This window comes from Lithobates pipiens, unplaced genomic scaffold, assembly GCF_037356315.1.
Source record: "Lithobates pipiens isolate NorthernLeopardFrog02 unplaced genomic scaffold, aLitPip1_a1.2 Scaffold_25, whole genome shotgun sequence".
Classification (NCBI taxonomy): Eukaryota; Metazoa; Chordata; class Amphibia; order Anura; family Ranidae; genus Lithobates; species Lithobates pipiens.
In genome coordinates, this window is record NW_027507787.1 from 37,402,263 (window position 1) to 37,425,568 (window position 23,306).

Here is a 23,306-nt window from a genome sequence, read left to right on the forward strand (position 1 = left end):
GACAAGAGATTTGTTTTTAAATCCCCAAAAAAAAATCTTAATTTTATCAAACTGTGTTCTTGCACAGAGGGAACGGTTAGACCCCTTTCACACTACACTGCCCATAGTGTGGGCGGTAAAACGCTGCTATTTTTAGCGGCGTTTTACGGCCGGATTTGCGGCGCATTTTGGCCACTAGCGGGGAGCTTTTACCCCCCGCTAGCGGACGAGAAAGGGTTAAAACCGCCAGCAATACGCCACAATAGCAGCATTTTGCTGGCGGTATTACAGTGATTTCAATGGGGAGCAGCGGTGGAGGAGCGGTAAACACACCGCTCCTTCACCGCTCCAAAGAAGCTGCTGGCAGGACTTTTCCCTGATGTCCTGCCAGCGCACTGCTGTAGTGAAAGCCCTCAAATTACAGCAGGACGGGACTCTCGCTCTGGGAGGACGTCATATGACGGTGCACCCAAATGGGCGCTTCTGCACACCTGCGGGGGCGTGCAGTGTGGCGATCACTGTCGTGCCGTTTTGCTAGGACATGGCTCGACCCCGATCTCTATAAAGAGCCAATGATGCGGCTCTTTAATCATGTGATCGGCTGTGTCCAATGTAAACAAGGAATTGCCGGTAATCGGCTCTCTGACAGAGTGTGTGGCAAGGAGAGCCGATCAGCAGCATTTCCTCACAGGAGACAGTGAGAGATGTAAACAGGGCACTGATTACATTAGAGCGCCCCCAGTGCCAGCAACCCATGCCAATCATCAATGCACACCAGTGCCAACAGTGCCCACCACAGCCAGAAATCAGTGCCCATTAACGATGCCAGTCAGTGCCGCCCATCAGTGATGCCCATCAGTGCCACCTATCAATGCCCATAAGTGCAGAATATTAGTGCCTCCTCATGAGTGCCACCTAATCAGTGCCCATCAGTGCAGCCCCATCAGTGCACATCAGTGAAGGAGAAAAATTACTTCTTTACAAAATTTACTGACAGAAAACTAAGAGAAAACTTTTTCACTTTCGTTTTTTTTTTTTATCCCAGCAAAAGAAAGCTCTATTTGTGTGAAGAAAGTGATACAAATTTCCCATGGTTACAGTGTTGTATGACTGTGCAATTGTCATTCAAAATGTGACAGCGTTGAAAGCTAAAAAACGGCCTGGGCGGGAAGGGGGTGAGAGTGCCCAGTGGATTAGTGGTTAAAACATGAAAATTAAAAAAAAAAAAAAAAAAGTACCTTTACAATCTTATCTTTATAAAGTAAATCTATTCAAGTGGTACAAAGCAATCATATTACTGGTTTGGAAGTAATTACCTGCCACATGCGATCTGTGTGACAATGCTACCCATGAGCTCAAACACTTTCCTGGGGTTGATTTCATGATTTGTAGAATTGTGCCCTAGTTGCCCATATCCTCCAGCTCCAAATGTGAACACGCCTCCCTCCTATTCAAAAGAATCAATCATTTACTACCCGTGACCAATATGAAAGAATAGATTTTACAAAGACAACTTCAGTTTCTCTATTTATACCTTTATTGCAGACATAATTATCTTATTGATTATTGTACCTTAGTAAGTGCAGCAGTGTGATCTTCTCCACAGCAGATATGTACAATCTTCTGAGAGCGAAGTGACTTGAGAAGACATGGAACATATCTGTCTGCAGGAAAAAGACATTTATAATTCACCAAAAATCAGCTATAAAAAGGTTCTATAAAATGAATTCAATCACAATTACAGGAAACGTGTGTACTAGGGATGCACCGAATGGGTTTTTTGGTGCCGAAACCGATACCGAAAATAAATCTTCCGTGATCCCGAAAACCGAAACCAATACCGAAACAGCACTGATAACGAAATTGACTATTTTTAAAAAATATTTTCATACAGGAGATGGTCACAGACTGGGGACATGCTACAGGAGATGGCCAGAGACTGCAGGCTTGGAACAGGAGATGGCCAGAGACTGGGGACATGCTACAGGAGATGGCCAGAGACTGCAGGCTGCTACAGGAGATCAATGCAGCCTCACTGTGCCCAGCAGCCTACCAGTGCCCATCATGTAGCCTGCATGTGCCTCACCAGTGCATATAAACACGCGCACACACACACATAAACAAACAAACATACACATGCGCACACACGCACACACTATAATAAAATATATATATATATATATATATATATATATATATATATATATATAACAAACAGTCTTTTTTTTTAAAAATTGGCAGCTGCAGCTCTGTACATTAAAGAGGAAGTAAACCCTGATGGGTTTACTTCCTCTTTTTTTTCCCTGCAAAGGTAAAGCATAATGGACTACTATGCATCGCATAGTAGCTCATTATGTGTCACTTACCTGACACAGGAGCCAGCGAAGTCGCCGCTGTCCCCTGTAGTCCGCCGCATCCATGTTGCTTGTGGCGTCTCGCAGCTCAGACGAATCACAGCGGCGCAACCGCGATGACGTCACTCCCGTGCATGCGCACGGGAGTCGCGCCTCGCAGCTCCGCCGCTGTCATACGGCGAAGCCGCGATGACGTCACTCCCGCGCATGCGCACGGGAGTCGACAAATTTGGCAAATCCATTCTTGGATTTGCCGCATTTAGTGCGCATGCGCGCCGCTGTCTACGGCGCATGCGCCGTAGACAGCGGTGCCCATTTTCGGGCAAATATCTCCTAAACCATATAGGTTTAGGAGATATTGCTTGGACCTACAGGTAAGCCTTAATCTAGGCTTACCTATAGGTCCAAGTTGTTTGGAAGGGTTTACTTCCTCTTTAAGCTCCATGCTGGGTACTGCACTCTAGGGGGAGGCAGAGAGCACAGCACACACTGCTAGACGCCTCTCCTTTGCTTTCACTTTCACAGTAAACGTGCCCAGCTCCTGCACAGCTGATTTACACGTCGGCTGAGGAGCCATGTGCAGCCACCGCTGTGGAGAGGGGACTGCAATATAGGTGAGGAGGGAGGGGAGGAGGAGAGTGTGAAGACAGAATGACACCCCCGTGATGGGCGGCACCGGGGCGGGGCCAAGCCCAGCAGGCCTGCCTCATTTTCAACAGCAGTATCGGCGAAAATTCTCTTTCAGCTTTTTGGCGAAAGGGCCATTTTCGGGCGATATGTTTCGGCAACCGAAATTTCATGCATCCCTAGTGTGTACGCTTGTGTACAAACTAAGGTCTGTCAGCATGGACCATAGGGTGAATACATGGATTGAAAACTGGCTACAGGGGCGAGTTCAGAGGGTGGTGATAACTGGGCAGTAGTCGGATTTGGCCAGTGTGGAAAGTGGGGTCCCCCCAGGGTTCTATGCTGGGTCCAATCCTATTTAATTTATTCATAAACAATCTGGAGGATGGGATAAGCAGCTCAGTCTCTGTATTTGTGGACAATACTAAGCTAAGCAGGGCAATAACTTTTCGGATGTGGAAACCTAGCAAGAAGATCTGAACAAATTAATGAGGTGGGCAACTACATGGCAAATGAGGTTTAATGTAGAGAAATGTAAACTAATGCATTTGAGTGGCAAAAACATGAATGCAATCTATACACTGGGGGGAGAACCTCTGGGGGAATCTAGGGTGGAAAAGGACCTGGGGGTCCTAGTAGATGACAGGCTCAGCAATGGCATGCAATGCCAAGCTGCTGCTAACAAAGCAAACAGAATATTGGCATGCATTAAAAAGGGCATCAACTCCAGAGATAAAACAATAATTCTCCAGCTCTACAAGACTCTGGTCTGGCCACACCTGGAATGTGTCGTTCAGTTCTGGGCACCAGTCCTCAGGAAGGATGTACTGGAATTGGAGAGAGTCCAGAGAAGGGCAACAAAACTAATTAAGGGACTGGAGGATCTTAGCTATGGGGAAAGACTGCAAGCACTGAACTTATTCTCTCTGAAGAAGAGACGCTTGAGAGGCGATATGATTTCAATGGAAAAATACCGTAATGATGACCCCACAATAGGGATAAAACTCTTCCCAAAAAATAAATAAATAAATAAAAAAAAACTAATTTAAAAAGACATGAGGCCATTCACAAAAATTAGAAGAGAAGCGGTTTAACCTTAAACTACGTAGAGGGTTCTTTACTGTAAGAGCGGTAAGGATGTGGAATTCTCTTCCACAGGCAGTGGTCTCAGCGGGGAGCATCGATCATTTCAAAAAATTATTAGATAGGCACCTGAGTGACCACAACATACAGGGATATACAATGTAATACTAACATATAATCACACACATAGGTTGGACTTTATGAACTTGTTTATTTTTTCAACCTCACCTACTATGTAACTACGTGTACGTGTGTACTTTTGTGTACATACATTATTTTTAGACCCATGCAAGGCAATGACTAAAACCCATGGCAACCAATTTGTAGAGTAGAAAAGAAAAATATCATAGATAAACAAACTGTTTTGATTTGCTTTAATTAGACCATTTCAATTTTAGTACACAATACATTCTCCAATTCGGGCACTGTAAACCAGAGCTATGCAGCCAGATCTTTTAAATGTTGTGGACTTACAAGCAAGCTGACAATAAAAATAAGTAAAAAGGATGGCCAGGAAGTTGCCACAGCATGCTAGGATTTGTACTTCCACCACTGGTAAACATTGGTGTACTAAAAGGAAAATATGAGATATAGAGAAAAAAAATATATATATATATACACACATACATATATATATATATATATATATATATATATACACACACACACACACTGCAAGTGCAATTGCTCCAGAGCTTAGTAAATGAGGTGAAGTTTTACTTTGCAAAGAATACCCAATCACAAGCAAGGGAAAAAAAAAAAAAAAAAAAAAAACAGCATTTTTGGATTGATTGGATGATAAAAATCAGCAGAGCTTCCCCTCAGATCTAGATCAACTGTACTTGTAGTGCACAGTATCATTTTCCTTTAATAAACCAACCTCAATGTCTGTTGTGTGTTGTATGTTTATATTCTAAAAGCAAATAAAAAAAATACAAGGCACATCCTTTTTGAAACAGATAGTACACGCCCATGAACTTATGTTTGATCACTGGTGCGATTTTTTTTATTTTATTTTTTAAAGTTCATCTTCAAGAGCACTTATACTGTTAGCTGATAAGCAGAATGAAAAAAAAAAATATGTTGTATGTAACCCCTTATCAGATACAATTGCTTTTATTTTCTGTTTAACATGAAAACAGGACAGATGACCTGTAAACATTTGCTATGTCTAATAACCCCAACTTTCCTGTAGGTTTCATACATTTCACAGCTGTACAGGAATTTTCATGTCTACTCCAAGTCTTGTGTATGCAAGCCATTTTATTAACATTTGTAAGCCACTATTATTCAAACCTTGCATATAATATATAAATTGTAAAATGTATGTCTTAGTATTCTAAGTATGTTAAATATGGTCTTTGTATAAAAATACCTTAAAAAAAAAAAAAATCTTACCATTGTCATCGTTCAGACCAAGCTGACCAAATTTGTTCCGCCCCCAGCCAAAAACGGCACCTGAGAGTGTTAGTGCAAAGCTGTGGGCACCTCCAGCAGCAATCTGGTGAAAAGGGATCCCCGATAAAGATTTTAAGGGTCTTGGCGCAGTTACATTCTTCTGTTCATAGCCCAGACCAAGCTGGCCATATCTGTTCGATCCCCAGACAAAGATTTCACTTTCTGTAGTGCAATAAAACACAATATTTAACAGGCAAATTGTTACACAGTTTATCAAACAAAAACTAAACATTGAATTTTACAGATTTAAGTGTGGTACACACAGGCCGAATATCGGCCTGATCTAACAGAAATCGCTAGACATGCTAGAAAACCAGCATCCGATCAGCACTGCAAGCCAATGGCTGCGAATGCTGACTGGTGTATTCTGGCAGAGGGGAGTGAACTTAAAAATTCTTTACATGGACTCACCCCCTACTCCCTTTATATTATACCCTACCCCCCAGGCAGCTTATTGAAGTCTATTAGGACCCAGTGGCTGCACAGACACAGCCGCTCACCCTAATGTAACAAGCATGCATGAGAGCCCTACTAAATACAGACCAAGCAGCTTGTTCACGGTATATGGCCCTCAAAACCCATCTGACTGAGGCATCAGGGCTTGTTTACCCCATATGCAATTAAATGCATTTTTAAACACGTTATGAATGCATATGCAAGAAAAAGTGATGTATTACAATGAGCCTAGTTCACACCATTGTGGTGCTTTCATATACATAAAAAAAAAAAAAAAAAAAAAAAAAAAAAAGTACAGCATGCTGCATTTTTTTGTGCATCAGAATGTACATGAGCACACTGCCAAGGCATGTAAATGCAACTCAGTGAAGTATCCAAAAGGGACGAGTTTACATTTGTAAGAATGTACTTCTCCCATATATGGTTTCAACCATGGTACATATTTATTTATTCATGTTTTGTTGTAGACCCAAGTACACCTGCCCCTGAAGAGTGTCATTTTATATACACAAAATGCATCGGACTTACTGGATGCACCTATTCTGTAGATCTATTGATTCTAATATACTGTATGTACTAGATTTCTGTGATCTTATTTTGTTTCCACATGGAAGATCTTACCATTTACCATACTATGGGCCTGCCATGCTGTATTACTGTTTTCACCATATGTGCTTTTTAACATGTGATTTTTATATTTACTCATTGCATTTATGTTATGCTGTGATGCTTTTTGACCATAAAACTTATCCTTTTCAAAACCAACTTATTTAGACACTCCCACCCACCTCATTCAAAGTCCCAAAAAATCCCCCCCCCCCCCCTTTTGCAACTTGGTGAAGAAAAACATTAAAATTACACCCCCCTCAAAATAAAAAAACAAAAAACAAACACACACACACACACACACTGCAAGTGCATAGCAAAACACATGTAAAATGTGCATGCGGAACCGAACATTAAACACACGGAGCCCCTAACCATTGTTAGAGTAACGTTTTTGGTGAATATTGAGAAAACTAACCAATACAGTTATGTATTCAATAAGAAAAGATCATGAAATGTATTTTTACATGCAACTAGTCTACCTGAATTTAAACTTGATATCAGCCAATTTTAATTCCCTGTACAGTACAACTCAGAGAAACAGATGGCTAATCAGGTACACTGCATACATGTGCTGGGAAGGAATATATTGACAGCAAGCAAGGGGATAATCTCATCAGTTTGCTTCTTCTGCTTCACTGACCACTTGCGGGCTGGATGCAAGGGAGGTGACTAAAGTAGAAAGGGAAGTAGTAGTAGCAGCCAAAACTTTGTCTAGTTTTAGTTTGTATGGGAAAGGTTTAGAACCTCTGTCAGGACAGCAATAAATATCTGCCAGACTCCAAGGCCTCATGTACACTGCTGCTAAATGGACGTTTAGGAGCAGTTGGGCATTTTTTTTTCAACTGTTCTGAGACTCTCCTCTATGTTATATTATCAGTACACGTACAACAGGTTCGTTTAATGTTGTTTCTAGGCAGTTTGAGTTTAAAGGCCTTTTTTGGAAAGCAAAAAAAAATATGGAGTTCAGATGCCAAGTTTAGAGGCATTTCAAACGCCAAACGCTTCTAAAAGCAGTAACTCATGTTTAGCCGCTTTTCATTTTTGGCTAAGAGAAAAAAAAAAAAAAAAAAATGCTAAACGCGGCCTGTAAATGCGGCAAAAACAGATGTTTTAAATGCAGATTACTATCTGTCAATTTAAATCATTCTAAAGGTTCTAAAAGTGTCCCATGTACATTTAGAGTCCATTCACACAGGGGCAACATGACTTTGAGCGAGACTTTGGGAGACAACTTGGACACGACTTGAGGCAACTTACAAGGCAAATTGAAGTTGCTTCCAGGACAGGGGACTTTACCAGTGGTCAATCACATAATAATCAGCTCTGTGGGAGGGAGGGGTTTGCCTAGAAAACTATTTTTACTTCCTGGAAAGTTGCTTCAGTTAAGATAGGGGATCAGACTTGGAGGCAACTTCCATTGAAATCAATGGGTACAAGTTGCCTAGAAGTCGGATTGAAGTAAGTCCATTCACACAGGAGCAACTTTGGATCCGACTTGAAGTCGCCCCAAGTTGCCTCAAGTCGCGCAACATGATAAAATCAATGTAAGTGAATGAGAGCCATCTTAATGCACACTACTGAAGTTGCTCCGACTTCAGAAAAGGTTCCTGTACTACTTCAATCCGACTTCTAGGCAACTTGTACCCATTGATTTCAATGGAAGTTGCCTCCAAGTCTGATCCCCTGTCTTAACTGAAGCAACTTTCCAGGAAGTAAAAATAGTTTTCTAGGCAAACCCCTCCCTCCCACAGAGCTGATTATTATGTGATTGTCCACTGGTAAAGTCCCCTGTCCTGGAAGCAACTTCAAGTTGCGTTGCAAGTTGCCTCAAGTAGTGCTGTGATTCATACTCAAGTCATGTCCAAGTTGCCTCCCAAAGTCTCGCTCAAAGTCGTGTTGCCCCTGTGTGAATGGACCCTATCCTTGCTACCCTAAATTGGAAAAAGTTTTGCCTACAGATACATTTTAACATGCTAACTGTAGCTGGACAAATATCATTGGACACAAACACAACACAGTGACTTGTAGTGGTGTGTTGATGAGGAAGAAACTGAAATTATCCTTGGACATTAACATATGGAATATTGTAACTCATTACCTCTAGAGAGGGCCATTGAGTGATGGTATCCACATGTCACCTGCACAATCTGGACTTCAGACAAACTCTTTATATTTCTGGAAGAAGCAAAAAATTAATTCAGACAAATTTGGCAAAGTTTAAACTAGCAATAAAGTCCAACATTGTGAACCACTAGGCTATTGGCCCTGCATTAATCTTGATGACATCAGTGAAGGAGCATGGCTTTGTGATCAAGGAGTGGATAAGTACATTTTCTTTTCTATGCCTCCTAGCTTAAAACAAGCAGTTAACTTTGCAGTGTGGGCACAGAACCCACCAAGAGGGAGAAAGTTTCCCAGACTTGACTTCAACCACTTCAATCCACTACAAGATTTAAAATAATTGTTTCTGGATTTAAAGTCTTACAAAACAGCAAGTTGTAGGCCCCCATTCACACTTGAGTGTTTTTCGGCTTGTTCCTTATGATTTGGAATGCTGAAATTGTGTCCATTATTTCTAAATCCCATTCTTTTTGTTCCCGGAACAAATCAGAGTCTGGCTGAATGCCGCTCAGCCATTCACAGGAAGCTCTGTATTTTTTGTATCAATGAATACAAGGCTTCCTCCTAACAGCTGAAGTGGAGATTGTGACGTTATCTACCCATCTGCCTCTCCACCTCAACGATATCCTATGAATGGCGGACTATTTTGTCCTGGCAGCAGATTAGAAGTCCCCATACCACTGCCAATGTATAGCGTATGTAGTAGATGCTACATACAGTTTATACAGATCTGACAGCAGCCACATGTGTTAGTAGAGAAAATAGTTTGTTTAGACTAGCTTGACCCATCCAAACTATTTAAAGCGATAGCAAAGCTGGAGCTAAATTTCAAATTTACGTAGGATTCTGGTAGCAAGTTCCCATGTAAAAAGTGGTCTGCATCTGAACCCATACAGACATAAAACGCACTTGAGTTCATGTTGAGATGCATACATTCTGTGCTTGTACTGCCATTGCTGATTACACCAACGTTTACATCTCCTGGTCAATAACGTCAGCTAAAATCCCCGGGTGGTTTGTTGACATTCAGCAGGCAGCCAGGAAACTGTCATTTATGATTGTAAGGCAGCAGCTGTTGGCCAGAAGCTGCTAAGAATCATTGCAAGATTTTGCCCCCCAACCCTTGGTTATGTGGGGATAAGAAGAGCATAAGCCATCATGTGACCACCAATTAAAAATATAAAATAAGATACTGCTAACCAACGCAAGCTCCTACATACTACTCATAGTGGATGTTTAACTCTGCATTTGACATACCTGCACTTATGGAAATAAGGGCCTAATCCCATAGATGGCTAAGGCATTTATTTATGCCCATGTGGTAAGAGCACACCAGTGGAACTACAGTCAGCGATTGGCAGTGGGAATCTTGTCGCAAAGAGCACACATATTCACTTGAATTACAGCATTGAACTTTTGTTATTTTGCACTTTTTACACACTTTTCGAGCACTTTATATTTTGACTTGCACTTTATGGACTGATTAGCATTTTATATTGATTGCAGTGGATGCACTTTATTTTACTCAGGCCTAGATGACAATTGCACACTCTTTACAGTTTGGTTATGTGGTGTGCATTATTTTGTTTACAAGTCATCTCACTCATATTATTGATATGGTATTTTAAATCACTGGAGGTTATGCGCATTATCTGCATTTATTTGCACATGTTTTTACTTATGAACTATGTACCTAAACCCAAAAATAAAAATGTTATACGGTACTGCGCAAAAGTTTAAGGTGGGTGTGAAAACATTCTGTAAATTAAAAATGCTTTCACAAAAAGAAGTGCTCATAGTTTTTTTTATTTTTTTTATCAATTAACAAAATGGACAGAAGAGAAACTCAAATCAAATATTTGCTGTGACCACGCTTTACCTTCAAAACAGCATCAATTCTTCTAGGTACACTTGCACAGTTTTTGAAGGAACTCGGCAGGTAGGTTGTTCTAAACATCTCAGAGAACTAACCACTAATCTTCTGTGGATGTAGGCTTTCTCAAATCCCTCTGTCTCTTCATGTAATCCCAGACAAACTTGATGAGTTTGAGATCAGGGCTCTGTGGGGGTAAAATCATCACTTTCAGGACTCCTTGTTCTTCTCTACCCTGAAAATAGTTCTTAATGGCATTGGCTGCATGTACGTGGTCGTTGTCCTGCCGGAGAGTAAATTTGGGGCCAAACACAGGCCACCCTTATGGTATGGCAGGACAGATAAATATATGCCTGCATTTCTCTGCATTGAGCACACCATTGATCCTAACCAAATGTCTAATTTAATTTGCAGAAATGCAGCCCCAAATTTGCAAGGAACCTCCACAATGCTTCACTGTTGCCTGCAGACACTATTTTTGTACTGCTCTCCAGCCCTTTGTGAAAAAACTGCTTTCTGCTACAGCCAAATATTTCACATTTTGGCTCAAACACCTGCTACCATTTCTCTGCACCCCAGTTCCTATGTTTTCGTGCATAGGACATGGAAACAAGGGTAAGTGATTTAAGAAAGCATGAAGGTAAAATGGTGGCCACATCAAATATGGATTTGATTTGGATTTCTCTTTTGTTCCTTTACTTTCCATTTTGTTAATCGATAAAAACATAAACTATTACACTTCTATTTCTAAAAGCATTCTTAAAATTACAGCATTTTTTCACACCTGCCTGAAACTTTTGCACAGTATTGTATACTAAAGCGTACCAATCCTTTGGTGTAGTGGTGGCTGCATTAGTATTTTTCTCAGGCTTTTTTTTTTTCACCTGGTGATCCTGCCAGTAATCATTTCTAGTATTAGGGTGACAAAGCTCACTTGCTGTACTTCAAACAGGTGCAATGTTGTTACCCTGTGTCAAAATACCTCCCTCACTCCATAAGAGAGGGGAGGTGTTCCGCAGTCCAGACAGAACTAAAAACTGATAACAGATAGTATAGGTAGAGAGCACAAGCAGTTATACACTCACTACATCTGGCAGAATTACCAGGCAGGTTTTTGCATTTAACGGATATAACAAATTCTTTCAAGGGTATATATTTAAAAAGGTCCCTCGTTGGCATCTTCTCCCGAGTGCAAATCTTGGACAGCTTTGTACGGTCAGCGCAGGATGGCATCACTCCCACGCATGCATAGGAGTCAGTTGTCCTGCAACACTGGCTCCATGCCAGACACTGCATGTCTCTTCTGCAACAAAGTATACCTGTTCGCATTTTATTAACCTTAGTATCAGTGTAGAGTGATAATGAGCAATATCAATCTTATTCCCCTATCCAGCAGGCTCCACACCCCCCCCCCCCATCTGTGCAACAGCTTCCCCGCTTCATCCTCCCTAAGAAGCTCCCATACACAGTCACATGCTTGCTTCCGTCACATACTACAAGAAACTAACAGTCCTGCATTGTATGCGATGATGCGGAGGTAACTCCCACAGGCTGCAATGTCAGAGAGAAGAGGGGAGCACCGTGGCAAGGGGTAAAGTAACCCCTTCCATTACCCCTGTAGTTAACAAGCATTTAACTTTTTCAGTGCAGGGGGAAGTGATTTTATTTCTTTCCAGCCTGGAGTTGGGCTCTAAAGAGATTGTAAAAAGTTTTTTTTTCCTTTAAAAAAAATAACCGTGTCTATACTTACCTGCTCCGTGCAATGGAGTTGCACAGAGAGGCTATGAACCTCCCCTACTTGGGTACCCCCGCTGATGCTCCTGGCCCCTCCCCTCTGTCCAGTGCCTTCAGGGAAGCCACTCCCAAGCCCCGCTGCTCCCCCCCGTTCCCTCCTCACTGGCTTTAATTGACAGCACTGAGAGCCAATGGCTCCTGGTGCTCCAGCAAAGCCAGCGAAACCCAGAAGTGAGGGGAAGAGAAGAGCTACAGACGTGCACAGCACTCAATCGATGCTGATGCCTAAACATTTTTTTTCCAATCTAATCCAAAAAGGAAGCAAATAAGAGAAATTGTTAAATTTTCCATACACCATTTAAGCTCCTGCTGAAACTGAAACCGAAAATTCAGGATGCACTTGGCTGAAAACCGAAACGGACAGTTTTTAAAAAAAAAATAATTAAAATTTAAAAATTAGCCACTGTGCACTGTTAACTCTTTCCTGTGAAGACCAGAAGTTCGGTGATCAAGCAGCACTGAGACAGCAGAAGCCAGTCACATTGAACGTCGTAACTGTCATTTCTGGGGTAATAAATTAAACAAATTTACTGAGGAATGATTTTTTTTTTTTTTTTTTTTTTGTGTTTAATGAGTTTAATACTACTTTTAAATAACATACATACACATAAGCAGCAGTGAAAGAAAAAACACAGAAGGGTTTCCCACCCTGACTGCTAGAAGATACCAGAACGTACTAAATGCCTGAGCTATTAAAATAGCCTCAGACATTGGGATTCCATAGCCAGCAGCACAGACACTCCAGCAGTGCAGAAAATATTTACAGCAGATTGCATAGACTCAAGTGTTAAATCCCCAACTTCCTTTTTAGACTGCAAACCTTAATAGCAAAACAGACCCATGTTAGTCTTGGAGAGGTGCACTCTGTTCCAAATTTCTCAAATTCAATGAAAAATGCACATCTGCATTGACTATTGCTTGCCAACACGAAGTCCTAGTAAAGATCTAAGCCCTTGTACACAGGGTCGAACATTCCGACGGAAAATGTCCGATCGGACCGTGTTGTCAAATAATCCGACCGTGTGTGGGCTCCATCAGACTGTTTCCGTCAGAATACCCGACCGACAAATTTTCCGACAACATGATCCGATTGGACTTTGTCCGATCGTTTGTAGAGAGTTCCGATCGGACAAAGTGCCACGCATGCTCAGATCAAATTACGAGACCAAAGCTATTGGCTACTAGCCTGAACGTAGTCCCGTTGTAACTAAATTACGTCATCACGTTACAAACGATCGGATTTTCCAACAACTTTGTCCGACCGTGTGTATGCAACACCAGTTTCGGACAAAATCAGTCAGCCAAAATCCGACGGTTTTTGTTGTCGGAATGTCCGACCATGTATACAAGGGCTAAGACTACTCCTTCTAGCAAAACAACCACACAAGACAGAGGAATGTATGAGCTGTGTACAATATAGTCATCTGATATTGTGGTTTAGCTCGGCAGCAGAAGAGGGTGCAGGAAAGTGAGAGCCATTTAAATTTTTTATGGTCGCAAATTAAAATGTATTTATACCCCTAGGTCCTGCTGAAGGTGGATGGATGGAGAATGCACATATATCTGCTGGGAATTGTGTGTTATTTACCCCTTTTTCATTACACACAATAGTATGTGCACAGCTAGTGCTGAAGCTTTTCCTGAAGTAGTTCTCCTTTCCATGATCCCAGTGTGCATTTCAGATTAAAAAGATCTTGAGACACTGGGGGTGATTTACTAAAAATGGAGCACTTAGAATCTGATGCAGCTCTGCATAGAAACCAATCAGCTTCCAGGTTTTATTGCCAAAGCTTAATTGAATAAGCTGAAGTTAGACGCTGATTGGATACCATGCACAAACGCACCAGATTCTGTAGTCTATGGCTGTAGTCTATGGATCACAGGAGTGCAGTTCGTTCTGCACACCATTTTCACCAGAGAGCGGGCTGAAGTCCGCTCTCTGCTGACGTCACTGTCGGTCCAGGCTACGTGTCATCATGACCATGGAGTCAGGAGCCGCTGAAAGTCTGGGCCGGCCGCTGAAAGTCTGGGCCAGCCACTCCGGCCCCCCTCCACAGCTCAGTGCTCCAGTCACAGCAGGACGGCAGAGCACAGAGTTGTGATGAACAGTCAGCAGCTCTCTGCTCGGGGTGCCGTTTTAACCAAGTGATCGGCGGTGTTCAGTCGCTCCGTTCTCAGTGTTAGAGGCACCAAGGGACAGATGCAGCATCGGGCCAATACTGCATCCACCTAGGTAAGTATGAATATGAAAAAAAAAAAAACCCCATGCTTCTCTTTTAAGACAAAGGACACCAAAAATGGAAATGGCTACTCAGATGCAGCAGATAAAAAGACAAGCTCTTTTTAGTGTGTAATGTCAGGGATGACGAAGCCGGTGTCAGCTGATGGGCATGGCCTGCTCATGTCTATCCCTGCGACAGTGGAGCCCGGCGGGCCCTCAGCTGACACCTGCTTCATCCCCCCGGATACAGGGTCGTAGCAGCTGCCTCTGGGGCCCACGCTGCTCCCTGGCTTTTTTCAGCTGAGTTTCTCCACCTCAATGATCCAGCGCTGGCTGCTCACTACTGCCACTTGTAAATACAGAAGAGTTGTAAATACACAGCTCACCCCTCAATCCTGCCCTTCCGTACACAGCTCGCCCCTTCACACTGCTCTACTGCAGGCGGCATGACTAGTAATTTATTTCTGGCAGCCTGTCCTCAGGGATACTGCTTCTATTGGGTTCTGTTCCTAGCTGCACTCAGGTAACCTTCAAAAAGCTGTGTGTTCTTTGCTCTGCTCATTGCTAATAACAAGTTCTAGGAGTTTCGGTCTATTGGCAAGTCCCCTCACCTCCCCAGTCTATGGTGTGAAGGCAGCGAGAAGATGATGTGCTGTAACCTTCAGCAACCGATCAGTGAGCTGTATTGATGTGATGTGACCTCTAGCAACCAATAAGTGCTAATGATGCACAGTAACCTCTAGCAACCAATCACTGAGCAGTAATTTGCAGTAGCCTCCTGCAACCAATCAGTGAGCATGTAACCTATAGCAACCAGTGAGCGGTAAGGATGTGCAGTAACCTCTAACAACTAATCGGTGAGTCGTAATGTGTGCTGTAACTTCTAGGGGGGGGGGGGGGGCAAAGAAAATGTTTGCCCAGGGTCCAATCAATATTAAAGATGGCCCTGCCTGTTATTACACACTATGACGAGCTTACATTTTACCTGCTACATGTGAGTAGCCATTTTTATAAATCTACACTTAGAGGCACTTTCCCCTTCTCTCTTCTGCCTCATAGCCACATGTGTAGTCCATCACTGGAAAACAACAGCTCCAGCACGTTTTGAAGTGGGTCCAGATTCTTGATGGCATCATGGCAATAGAGACATTAGTGGCCACAGACAGTACTGACCCCAATAAGACCCACACACTTTGGACATGTAGACGGGCTCAAAGGCTCAGATGCCCATTGTACCGTCACGTTACAATGATTGTATAACTATCATATTGATTGTACAGCATGGAAACATTGTATCATATTAACTGCATCAAGTTTTCTTTCTTTGTGAATTTTTTCCCCAGCTCTAGGTTCAACCATTTGACATGACCAGTCATTAAATGATTGCTGATGTTATGTTCTTTTGTACAACAAAAATGTTTAAGAGATATTTGAGTTAAAAAATGTATTTATAGGCAAAAAAAAAAACACCAAAGAATTCCACCCAGTGATGCCATGTGGCTGACACAGCAAAAGCTAAGCTCTGGCAGGGATCACATTATCTCAATCAGGATGCAGGATGGACTGTTATACCAACTGATCATGAAGATAACAATTTGCAGTAGCACTGGCCATGGGGCTATGGTGTTCTCTGTAAAGCGAGGTCATGGGCAAGCCTACTAACCTACTACTCCATGTTAAAGCATATTATTGCAAGAGTAAAATGACTGTTGATAATAAGTCGCTGCATTCTTTTGTTCTTTATATTTATAGGCAAACATTTATTTTTTACATTTTAAAGCAGGAGTCCGCTGTTTTTTTTTTTTTTTTTTTTTTTTTTTAAGCCAGCAGCTACAAATACTGCAGCTGCTGACTTTTAAAATAATGACACTTACCCGCCCAGCGCGCCCGCGATGTCGGCACCCGAAGCCGATCTCTCGATCGTCTCTCGCGTGCTGCCGCCGCCATCTTGGGTATGGGAATCAGGAAGTGGAGCCATTCGGCTTCATTTCCCGTTTCCTACTGCGCATGTGCGAGTCGCGCTGTGCAATAAGGATGGTCCCCGCTGTCTCTGGGATCCGTGCGTTTCCCAGCAGGCAGTGGGGGACCTTCGGAAAGGGGCGTAGATTCTGCGGAAAGGGGCGTACCTTCTGCAGAATCTACGCCGGAAGTGGGTGCAGATACTTGTACTGTACAGGTACCTGCACCCCCCTCCCCCCTGAAAGGTGCCAATTGTGGCGCCGGAGGGGGGGAGGGTTCCAATGAGCAGAAGGTCCACTTTAGGGTGGCCCTCCGCTTTAAACAGAAAAAGGAATATAAATCAGATTTTCCAGAGCAATAAAGTAGTATTAAACCCCAGACATGAAATGAAACATGAGCAAACCATATCCCTCTATAGTGTGTTTCTAGATGTTTGGACAACCAAGCTCTTCACAGCGCCTTGAGGCGATTCAGTTCACGTTGTGCGCTATACAAATACTTCATTCGTTCATCAGTTAAGAGCACTAAGTGTCATTTCTGTCTGCTGCCCCATTCCTCTGCTATCAGCATGACTCCCTTATGACAAGTTTTCCTGACATCAAGAGAAAAATAGTGACAGGAGGGATTTCCAGCTGACAGACCGCCTCAGCTTTGTTCCTGTGAGCTGTGTGGAGGGGATGTGTCCCACCTTCCCTCCAATCGGCTCTCAGAGCTCTCCTCACTAAGCTCCCCATACTTTAACTTCAGCTCAGCATCCCCTTTTTTCTGACAGCTCAGACAAGCTTTAAAAATTCTGGACTTTGCAGAGAGGAAGGTACAACTCATGTAGGTGGATTTGTTTCATCTATGTATCACCTGGGAGCAGTCACTTCACTGGTATGCATGTAAGGGTTAATAACAACTTTAACTAGATCTAAATTTGCCAAACAGTAAGGCTGGGTTCACACTAGTTTCCCCGCATCCAATTTGCACAGCAGGAGGATTGTGACCAGCTCTCTATGGAGCCGGTTCACATCTCAGCAGCGGCTCCAGTGCAATTTGCCCTGTGCATCTTTTGGTCCATTTCAGGTGCGAATTCAGCCAAAATTTCAGGCTGAAATTGGACCTGAAATGGTGAACGCGGACGCACCGGACTCCTGCTGTGAGCCGCTAAGTGCTCATATGTGAACCCAGCCTAAACCTAAAATTGCCAAACAGTTTTTGCTAAAAGTAAAACTCAAACTATAAAGAAATACAGGCTACCTTGGTATTCGGATGTATTCTTCAATCACAGATAGACCTAGCTGTCCATCCTTAGCTAGACCCCAAGAAAACACTTGACCTTTGTCATTGAGAGCCAATGTATGCGATTCCCCGCAGGAGACGGCAACAATACTCTGAGCATCGAGGGCTCCAACTTGTTCTGAAAATAAAGGAAAAAATAAAAATAAAATTATCCCCACCAATGGTCTTTAAAATAAAAAATAAAATGGATTACTACTTCAGAGATTGCTTATATTACTGTTCGTAGCAAGTGACATCACGTTGCATCAATCCCAAAAATGCTTTTATTTTTTCTATAGTAAACTCTTAAATGCATTCATTTTTATATCTGCCTGGAGGCCAGCTTAAATAAGACTGCTGTATGAGTTCCTTTATTGCAATAATAAAGTTGACCTTTTTACCAAAGCGTTATGCATTCTTTGCCTAAAACCCTACTCTGGCAAATGGTAAAATGATCCCTTGAAGTGGGGCTGCGCCTGCTTGCTTTTTCTATGGAAGAGGAGAAGAGCCTTTAAATACCTGATCCTTCACTTCCCCGGCAGATTCGCTCCCCCATGCTCCATTGGTGAACTGTCCCTTAGCATCATTATATCCAGTGCAGGGCTAGGGACCCTGCATTTGTCTTGATGATGTCAGGACCTTAGACCACTGGAGCATGGGGGAGAGCCAATCTAGCAGTGGAGGATCAGGTAAGTAAATCTACTTTGTTGTGTCCACTAGACTTAAACGGGCAGTTAAGCCCTGCAGTGCGGGCACAGCCCACTACAAGGGATAACTGTAAAGTTTCCCATAGTTTGGCTTTAAGAACATGGCTGTCTGGGAGTTAACATCAAAATCCAGATCTGTGTATAAGCACTGCTATTATCCAGAGAACTGCAAAGGCATTTATAAGAAACTAGATTTATGTTTTCCTCTGTGTCGGACACAGACAAACATGTCATACTTACCAGTTATGTGTAATGTTTTTTCAGAGAACAGCCTAGATCCTCCTCATCTCGGGTTCCCCACTAACGCTCCTGACAACTCCCCCTTGACCAGTGCCCCCAATAGCAAGACTCTTGCTATTGCCTTTTTTTGGGGTTCCGGTGGTATGCCGGCATCGTGATTGACGATGGATTTACATCGGGGGGGGGGGGGGGGGAACTGTCTCTGGGTTTTACCAAAAAAGTAAAAAAAAAAACTGGCATGGGCCAAAAGCCTGAAGGGCCTGGTATGGATGGGGGGTGGGGCTTGTACCCCACAATTTTTTTCTCATACTTTTTAATTGGCACCTTTTTTGTTTTTCTTCCCACAATCAGCTGTTAGCGGGGAAGCCCACTGACAGCTGATGAGTCATTGGTTGCTAAGTATGCAACGGCCAGCTTCCCAGCCTGCTGCTTAGCAATCATCTATTTGTCAATAAACAGCCTGGGAGTCTCCCGATCGCCAGGCTGTTTTTTGGCAAATACCGCATTTTATACCGCCAGAAAACTCTAGTGGTAATTATCGCATTGCTTTTCTACTCTCTGGTATGTTTGTGAATAGGATTCTCGAACTTTTTATGCAATATTTACCAAAACATTTTTTTTTCTTCTGGTAAACACCCCATCATTTTTGTTTGTTGGACTTAATATACAGCATGTGAAAATTTATGCAGAACGAGTAACATGATATTATCATATGCGGTAAAGCTTAGTGAATTTATGCCAAAGTCAGATTATTCTTCACTAACATACTCCAATAGATGTTGAGTTCTTTCTAAAAAGTTTCCAGAGGAAAAAAAAAGAAAAGTGAAGTTACCATCACGAGTGTCAGCATTTCCTCTACCGTTGTGATAATTCAAACCAAAAGTAGATGTTTATCATTGTAACTGCACATATATTACACGTCAAGCATTCAAACACAGCCCCTTACCTGGCTTTTTTCTGCCTCTGTCATGTCCTAACTGTCCTAGATCATTGCATCCACAGGTATAAACGGTCCCATCATCCAACACAAACACAGTATGCCTGCTGCCACAGCCAACATCACGGACAGTTTTATTTAGGAAAAAGTCACATCTTGTGGGTTCTACAATAATTTCTCCATCGATTCCCCCTAGTCCTAGTTGTCCAAAGGAAGCATTTCCCCAGCACAACATTATCGATGGGATCCAGGGATCAGTGGTATTCCAGGATTGCGGATTGAAGAGTCTTTTTCTGTAATACCGATATGGAGACCTTAAAGAAACAAAAAGAGAAGAATAAAAAAAAAAAAAAAAAAAATGAAGAATTGGGGGGGCAAAAAAAATAAAAAATAAGTCACTAAAAACAAAAGCAAACAAAGAAGCTAGTGGAGGTCTGGGTCACTGTGTTTACCTCACTTACATGGTGGACATTTTCTGAAACAAGACTTCTGGGTGCAGTTTGGGACCTGTGTGCCCTCCTCAGTGTAGGATTACTACCCGTGTCCACATTTCCTATACTATGAATGAAGTTCAAAACTAGTCCTGATGGCCAACACATAGAGGATAACACTCTACTTGGTAATGTCATGTAAGTGACAGCTCTGAGTCAACGCCTCACCCATTTGGTTTATAAACTATGACTCAGAACATAAAGTACATCCAGTCATGCCAAATGTATTTAATCACTCTAAATAATACCAAAAAAAGCTTAAAATGTGGAACAGTTTGTAAAATTCAGAGCAGAATAAAGAAAGCCATTTTTGCACTTAGTGTACTTTTCTTGGTAAAGCTGATCTCCAGGCACAAAAATTTTTATTTAAATACTTTCCTCATTAGCCACAAAGGATGAAAACCTGCTTTGCGAGCTCCAAATTAATTTGCAAACCATGATATTACCTTGTTAAATTAGCAGTGACATCACTGTGCTGTATATGGCCTGTACAGTAATAAGAGCTGTGGGAGGAGCCCAGCAGGCCTCACCCACTACAGGCTACCTGGAGAAAACTACAGGAGGGGGCAGAGACCAAATAAGACCAGGAAACAGAGCAGCAGTGATCGGTAATAATACAGGAAGCTCCTACACAAAGGCAAAGTTTCACACTGGATTACTGCCCAGATCTGGAAAAGCACAGCAAGATAAAGGCTGGGTTCACACACATGCTATGCAGAACCAGCGCAATTCCAGTGCGGGATCCCGCATTGCATGTCACGTGCAGGCAGTTCACACTGCCCTCTGCGAACTGCTGAGAGTGTCAATAGAAAGTTAATGACACAGATTGCAGTGCATACTGTTAAACGGTACAGGAATCGGATCGTATGGATGTGAACACCCAGGCAATCCAATTCTAGTGCAGGCCAAAAAAGGGTCCTGCGGCATTTTTTTCACGAATGTGATTCGATCTCAGCCAAACAGTTTGTATGGCTGAAGTTGCATCGCACCAACATCGCATGTGATCAGCACAGCAATGCCGTGCGAATCACATGCATTGTTTCTGTTCGCACCAGCGTGAACCCAGCCTCAAGAAAGAATAAATGACACTTGTATTTAGACAATATTTGCTTGCCTCATAGTTCAGCTTTAAATACAGTGCCTTGGAAAAGTATTCATACCCCTTGACATTTTCTCATTTTACAACCAAAAACATAAAATGTATTTTATTAGTATTTTATGTGATAGACCAAAGTGGCACCTAATTGTGAAGTGGAAGGAAAATGATAAATGGTTTTCAATTTTTTTTTTTTTTACAAATAAATGTGAAAAGTGTGGTGTGCATTTGTATTCAGCCCCCCTGAGTCAATCCTTTGTAGAACCACATTTTACTGCAATTATAGCCGCAAGTCTTTTTGGGGGCCATTCTAACACATGGATATGCTTTGATCTAAACCATTCCATTGTAGCTCTGGCTGTATGTTTAGGGTCATTGTCCTGCTGGAAGATGAACCTCTGTCCCATCTCAAGTCTTTTGCAGACTCTAAAGCCCCATACACACGATCGGTCTTTCTACAAACTTTTGTACAAAGGGCATTGGCCGTAAGTTTGTATTGCATACACAGTCGATCAGACTTTTTAGACAACACACACAAATGTAGTGACGTTTCAGCGTACTGACGACACTTCAAAAAGAGGAGGTTCAATTACTCCAGCGCCACCTTTGGTCAACTTCTGTATTGTATAAATAAAAAAATTGGCACTACCACCATTGTATTTTCTAGGGCGTCTGCTTTCAGAAAATATATATTGTTTGGGAGTTTTACGTAATCTTCAGGCCTAAATATTTTTAACGTGTGCAAAAAATGTCTCTGGCAGCAAAAGGGTTAAGGGCTTGTTCACTTTTAGCTTTGCGCTCTATGGATTGATCTGCATTTGGATCGCTCTTCAGAGAGCATTTGACAGGTGGTAGAGAGATGTTGTATCGCCTCCTTACCACCAGCTTTAACCCCTTGAACCCTGTGCTTGCAGAGCAGCCCTGTCCACATTTTTGTGTTTTTTATAGGCACTACAGTCCATTTAACATGGTTTTCTATGTGACACGTTCATATCTATGCTTTTTTTTTCAGCCGCTGCCTTTTTGGAAAGGGTCAGGGGCTTTACTAAATGCAAAGATGCTTTTTTTTTTATTATTATTATTATTATTTATTTTTGCTTTTTTTGTTCTCTAGACTTTGATGGAGAAGCTGCAAAAAACATGTAGTTCATTTTTTGCCACAATTTGCATTTTTTAATCTGCCCAACAACAAATTGGCCAAAAAAAACCCATAAAAATAAAATGCAAAACACAAATTGGGGTAAAATCGCATCTGCTAAAAAAGAAAAAAACTACTGCAGAAAGGATCAAAAGCAAACTGCAGAGGTGTGAACCAAGCCCTTAATGGGTTGTGCTGACAGGGGGTGCAATTCCTACCGCGACTGCAAAACAAAGCACGTGTACACCTACCGGCTGTTGTCTGAGCAGCTAAAGTGGGTAGTGGCGGTGGGCAGCTGCAAAAGCACAGCTAAACTGCTGGGGTTTTACCACCCCACCCACTATAGTGTGAGGTGGGGGGGTCCTTAACCGGTTCCCAACCAGCGCACGCCGATGTACGTCGGCAGAATGGCACGGGCAGGCATATTGGCGTACAGGTACGTCCAATCTTGTATGCCGCCCTACCATCACGAGAGCGCCGGTCGGGACCCCCGTGAGTCTGGTGGTCAATCGGCGTGGGCATACCCGCAACTGTCTCACGGGGTGGCTGAACGTTGTAAACAGCGTTCTGCCTAGCAACTAGTGATGCTGATCTCTGCTCCATGTGATTGGAGCAGAGATCAGTGTTCACTAAATGAAAGCCCAGGCCTCCACAGTTAGTAACACACCCCTAGGAACACTTAACCCCTACACTGCCACCCACTGGTTAACCCCTTCACTGCCAGTGTCATTTACACAGGAATCACTGCATTTATATAGCAGTGATTACTGTATAAATGACAATGGTCCCAAAAATGTGTCAAAAATGTCCGACGTGTCTGCCATAATGTCGCAGTCACAATAAAAATCACTGATCGCCGCCATTACTAGTAAAAAAAAAAGTTAATAAAAATGCCATAAA

At 42.5% G+C, this 23,306-nt stretch overlaps 1 protein-coding gene across 2 annotated transcripts in view; it reads right to left on the minus strand.

Annotated features, from left to right (window-relative positions):
* The window catches only part of HERC4 (HECT and RLD domain containing E3 ubiquitin protein ligase 4), a 107,416-nt gene that overhangs the window by 82,903 nt on the left and 1,207 nt on the right, over nt 1-23,306 (minus strand). For both annotated transcript variants that reach the window (XM_077454254.1, XM_077454253.1), the window contains exons 2-7: nt 19,691-19,995; nt 17,777-17,936; nt 8,665-8,741; nt 5,442-5,663; nt 1,552-1,643; nt 1,296-1,426 (exon numbers count right to left, since the gene is read on the minus strand). In XM_077454254.1, the coding sequence (XP_077310380.1) occupies nt 1,296-1,426; nt 1,552-1,643; nt 5,442-5,663; nt 8,665-8,741; nt 17,777-17,936; nt 19,691-19,916 (908 nt within the window). In that variant the 5' untranslated portion in view covers nt 19,917-19,995. The remainder of the gene's footprint in view (nt 1-1,295; nt 1,427-1,551; nt 1,644-5,441; nt 5,664-8,664; nt 8,742-17,776; nt 17,937-19,690; nt 19,996-23,306) is intronic.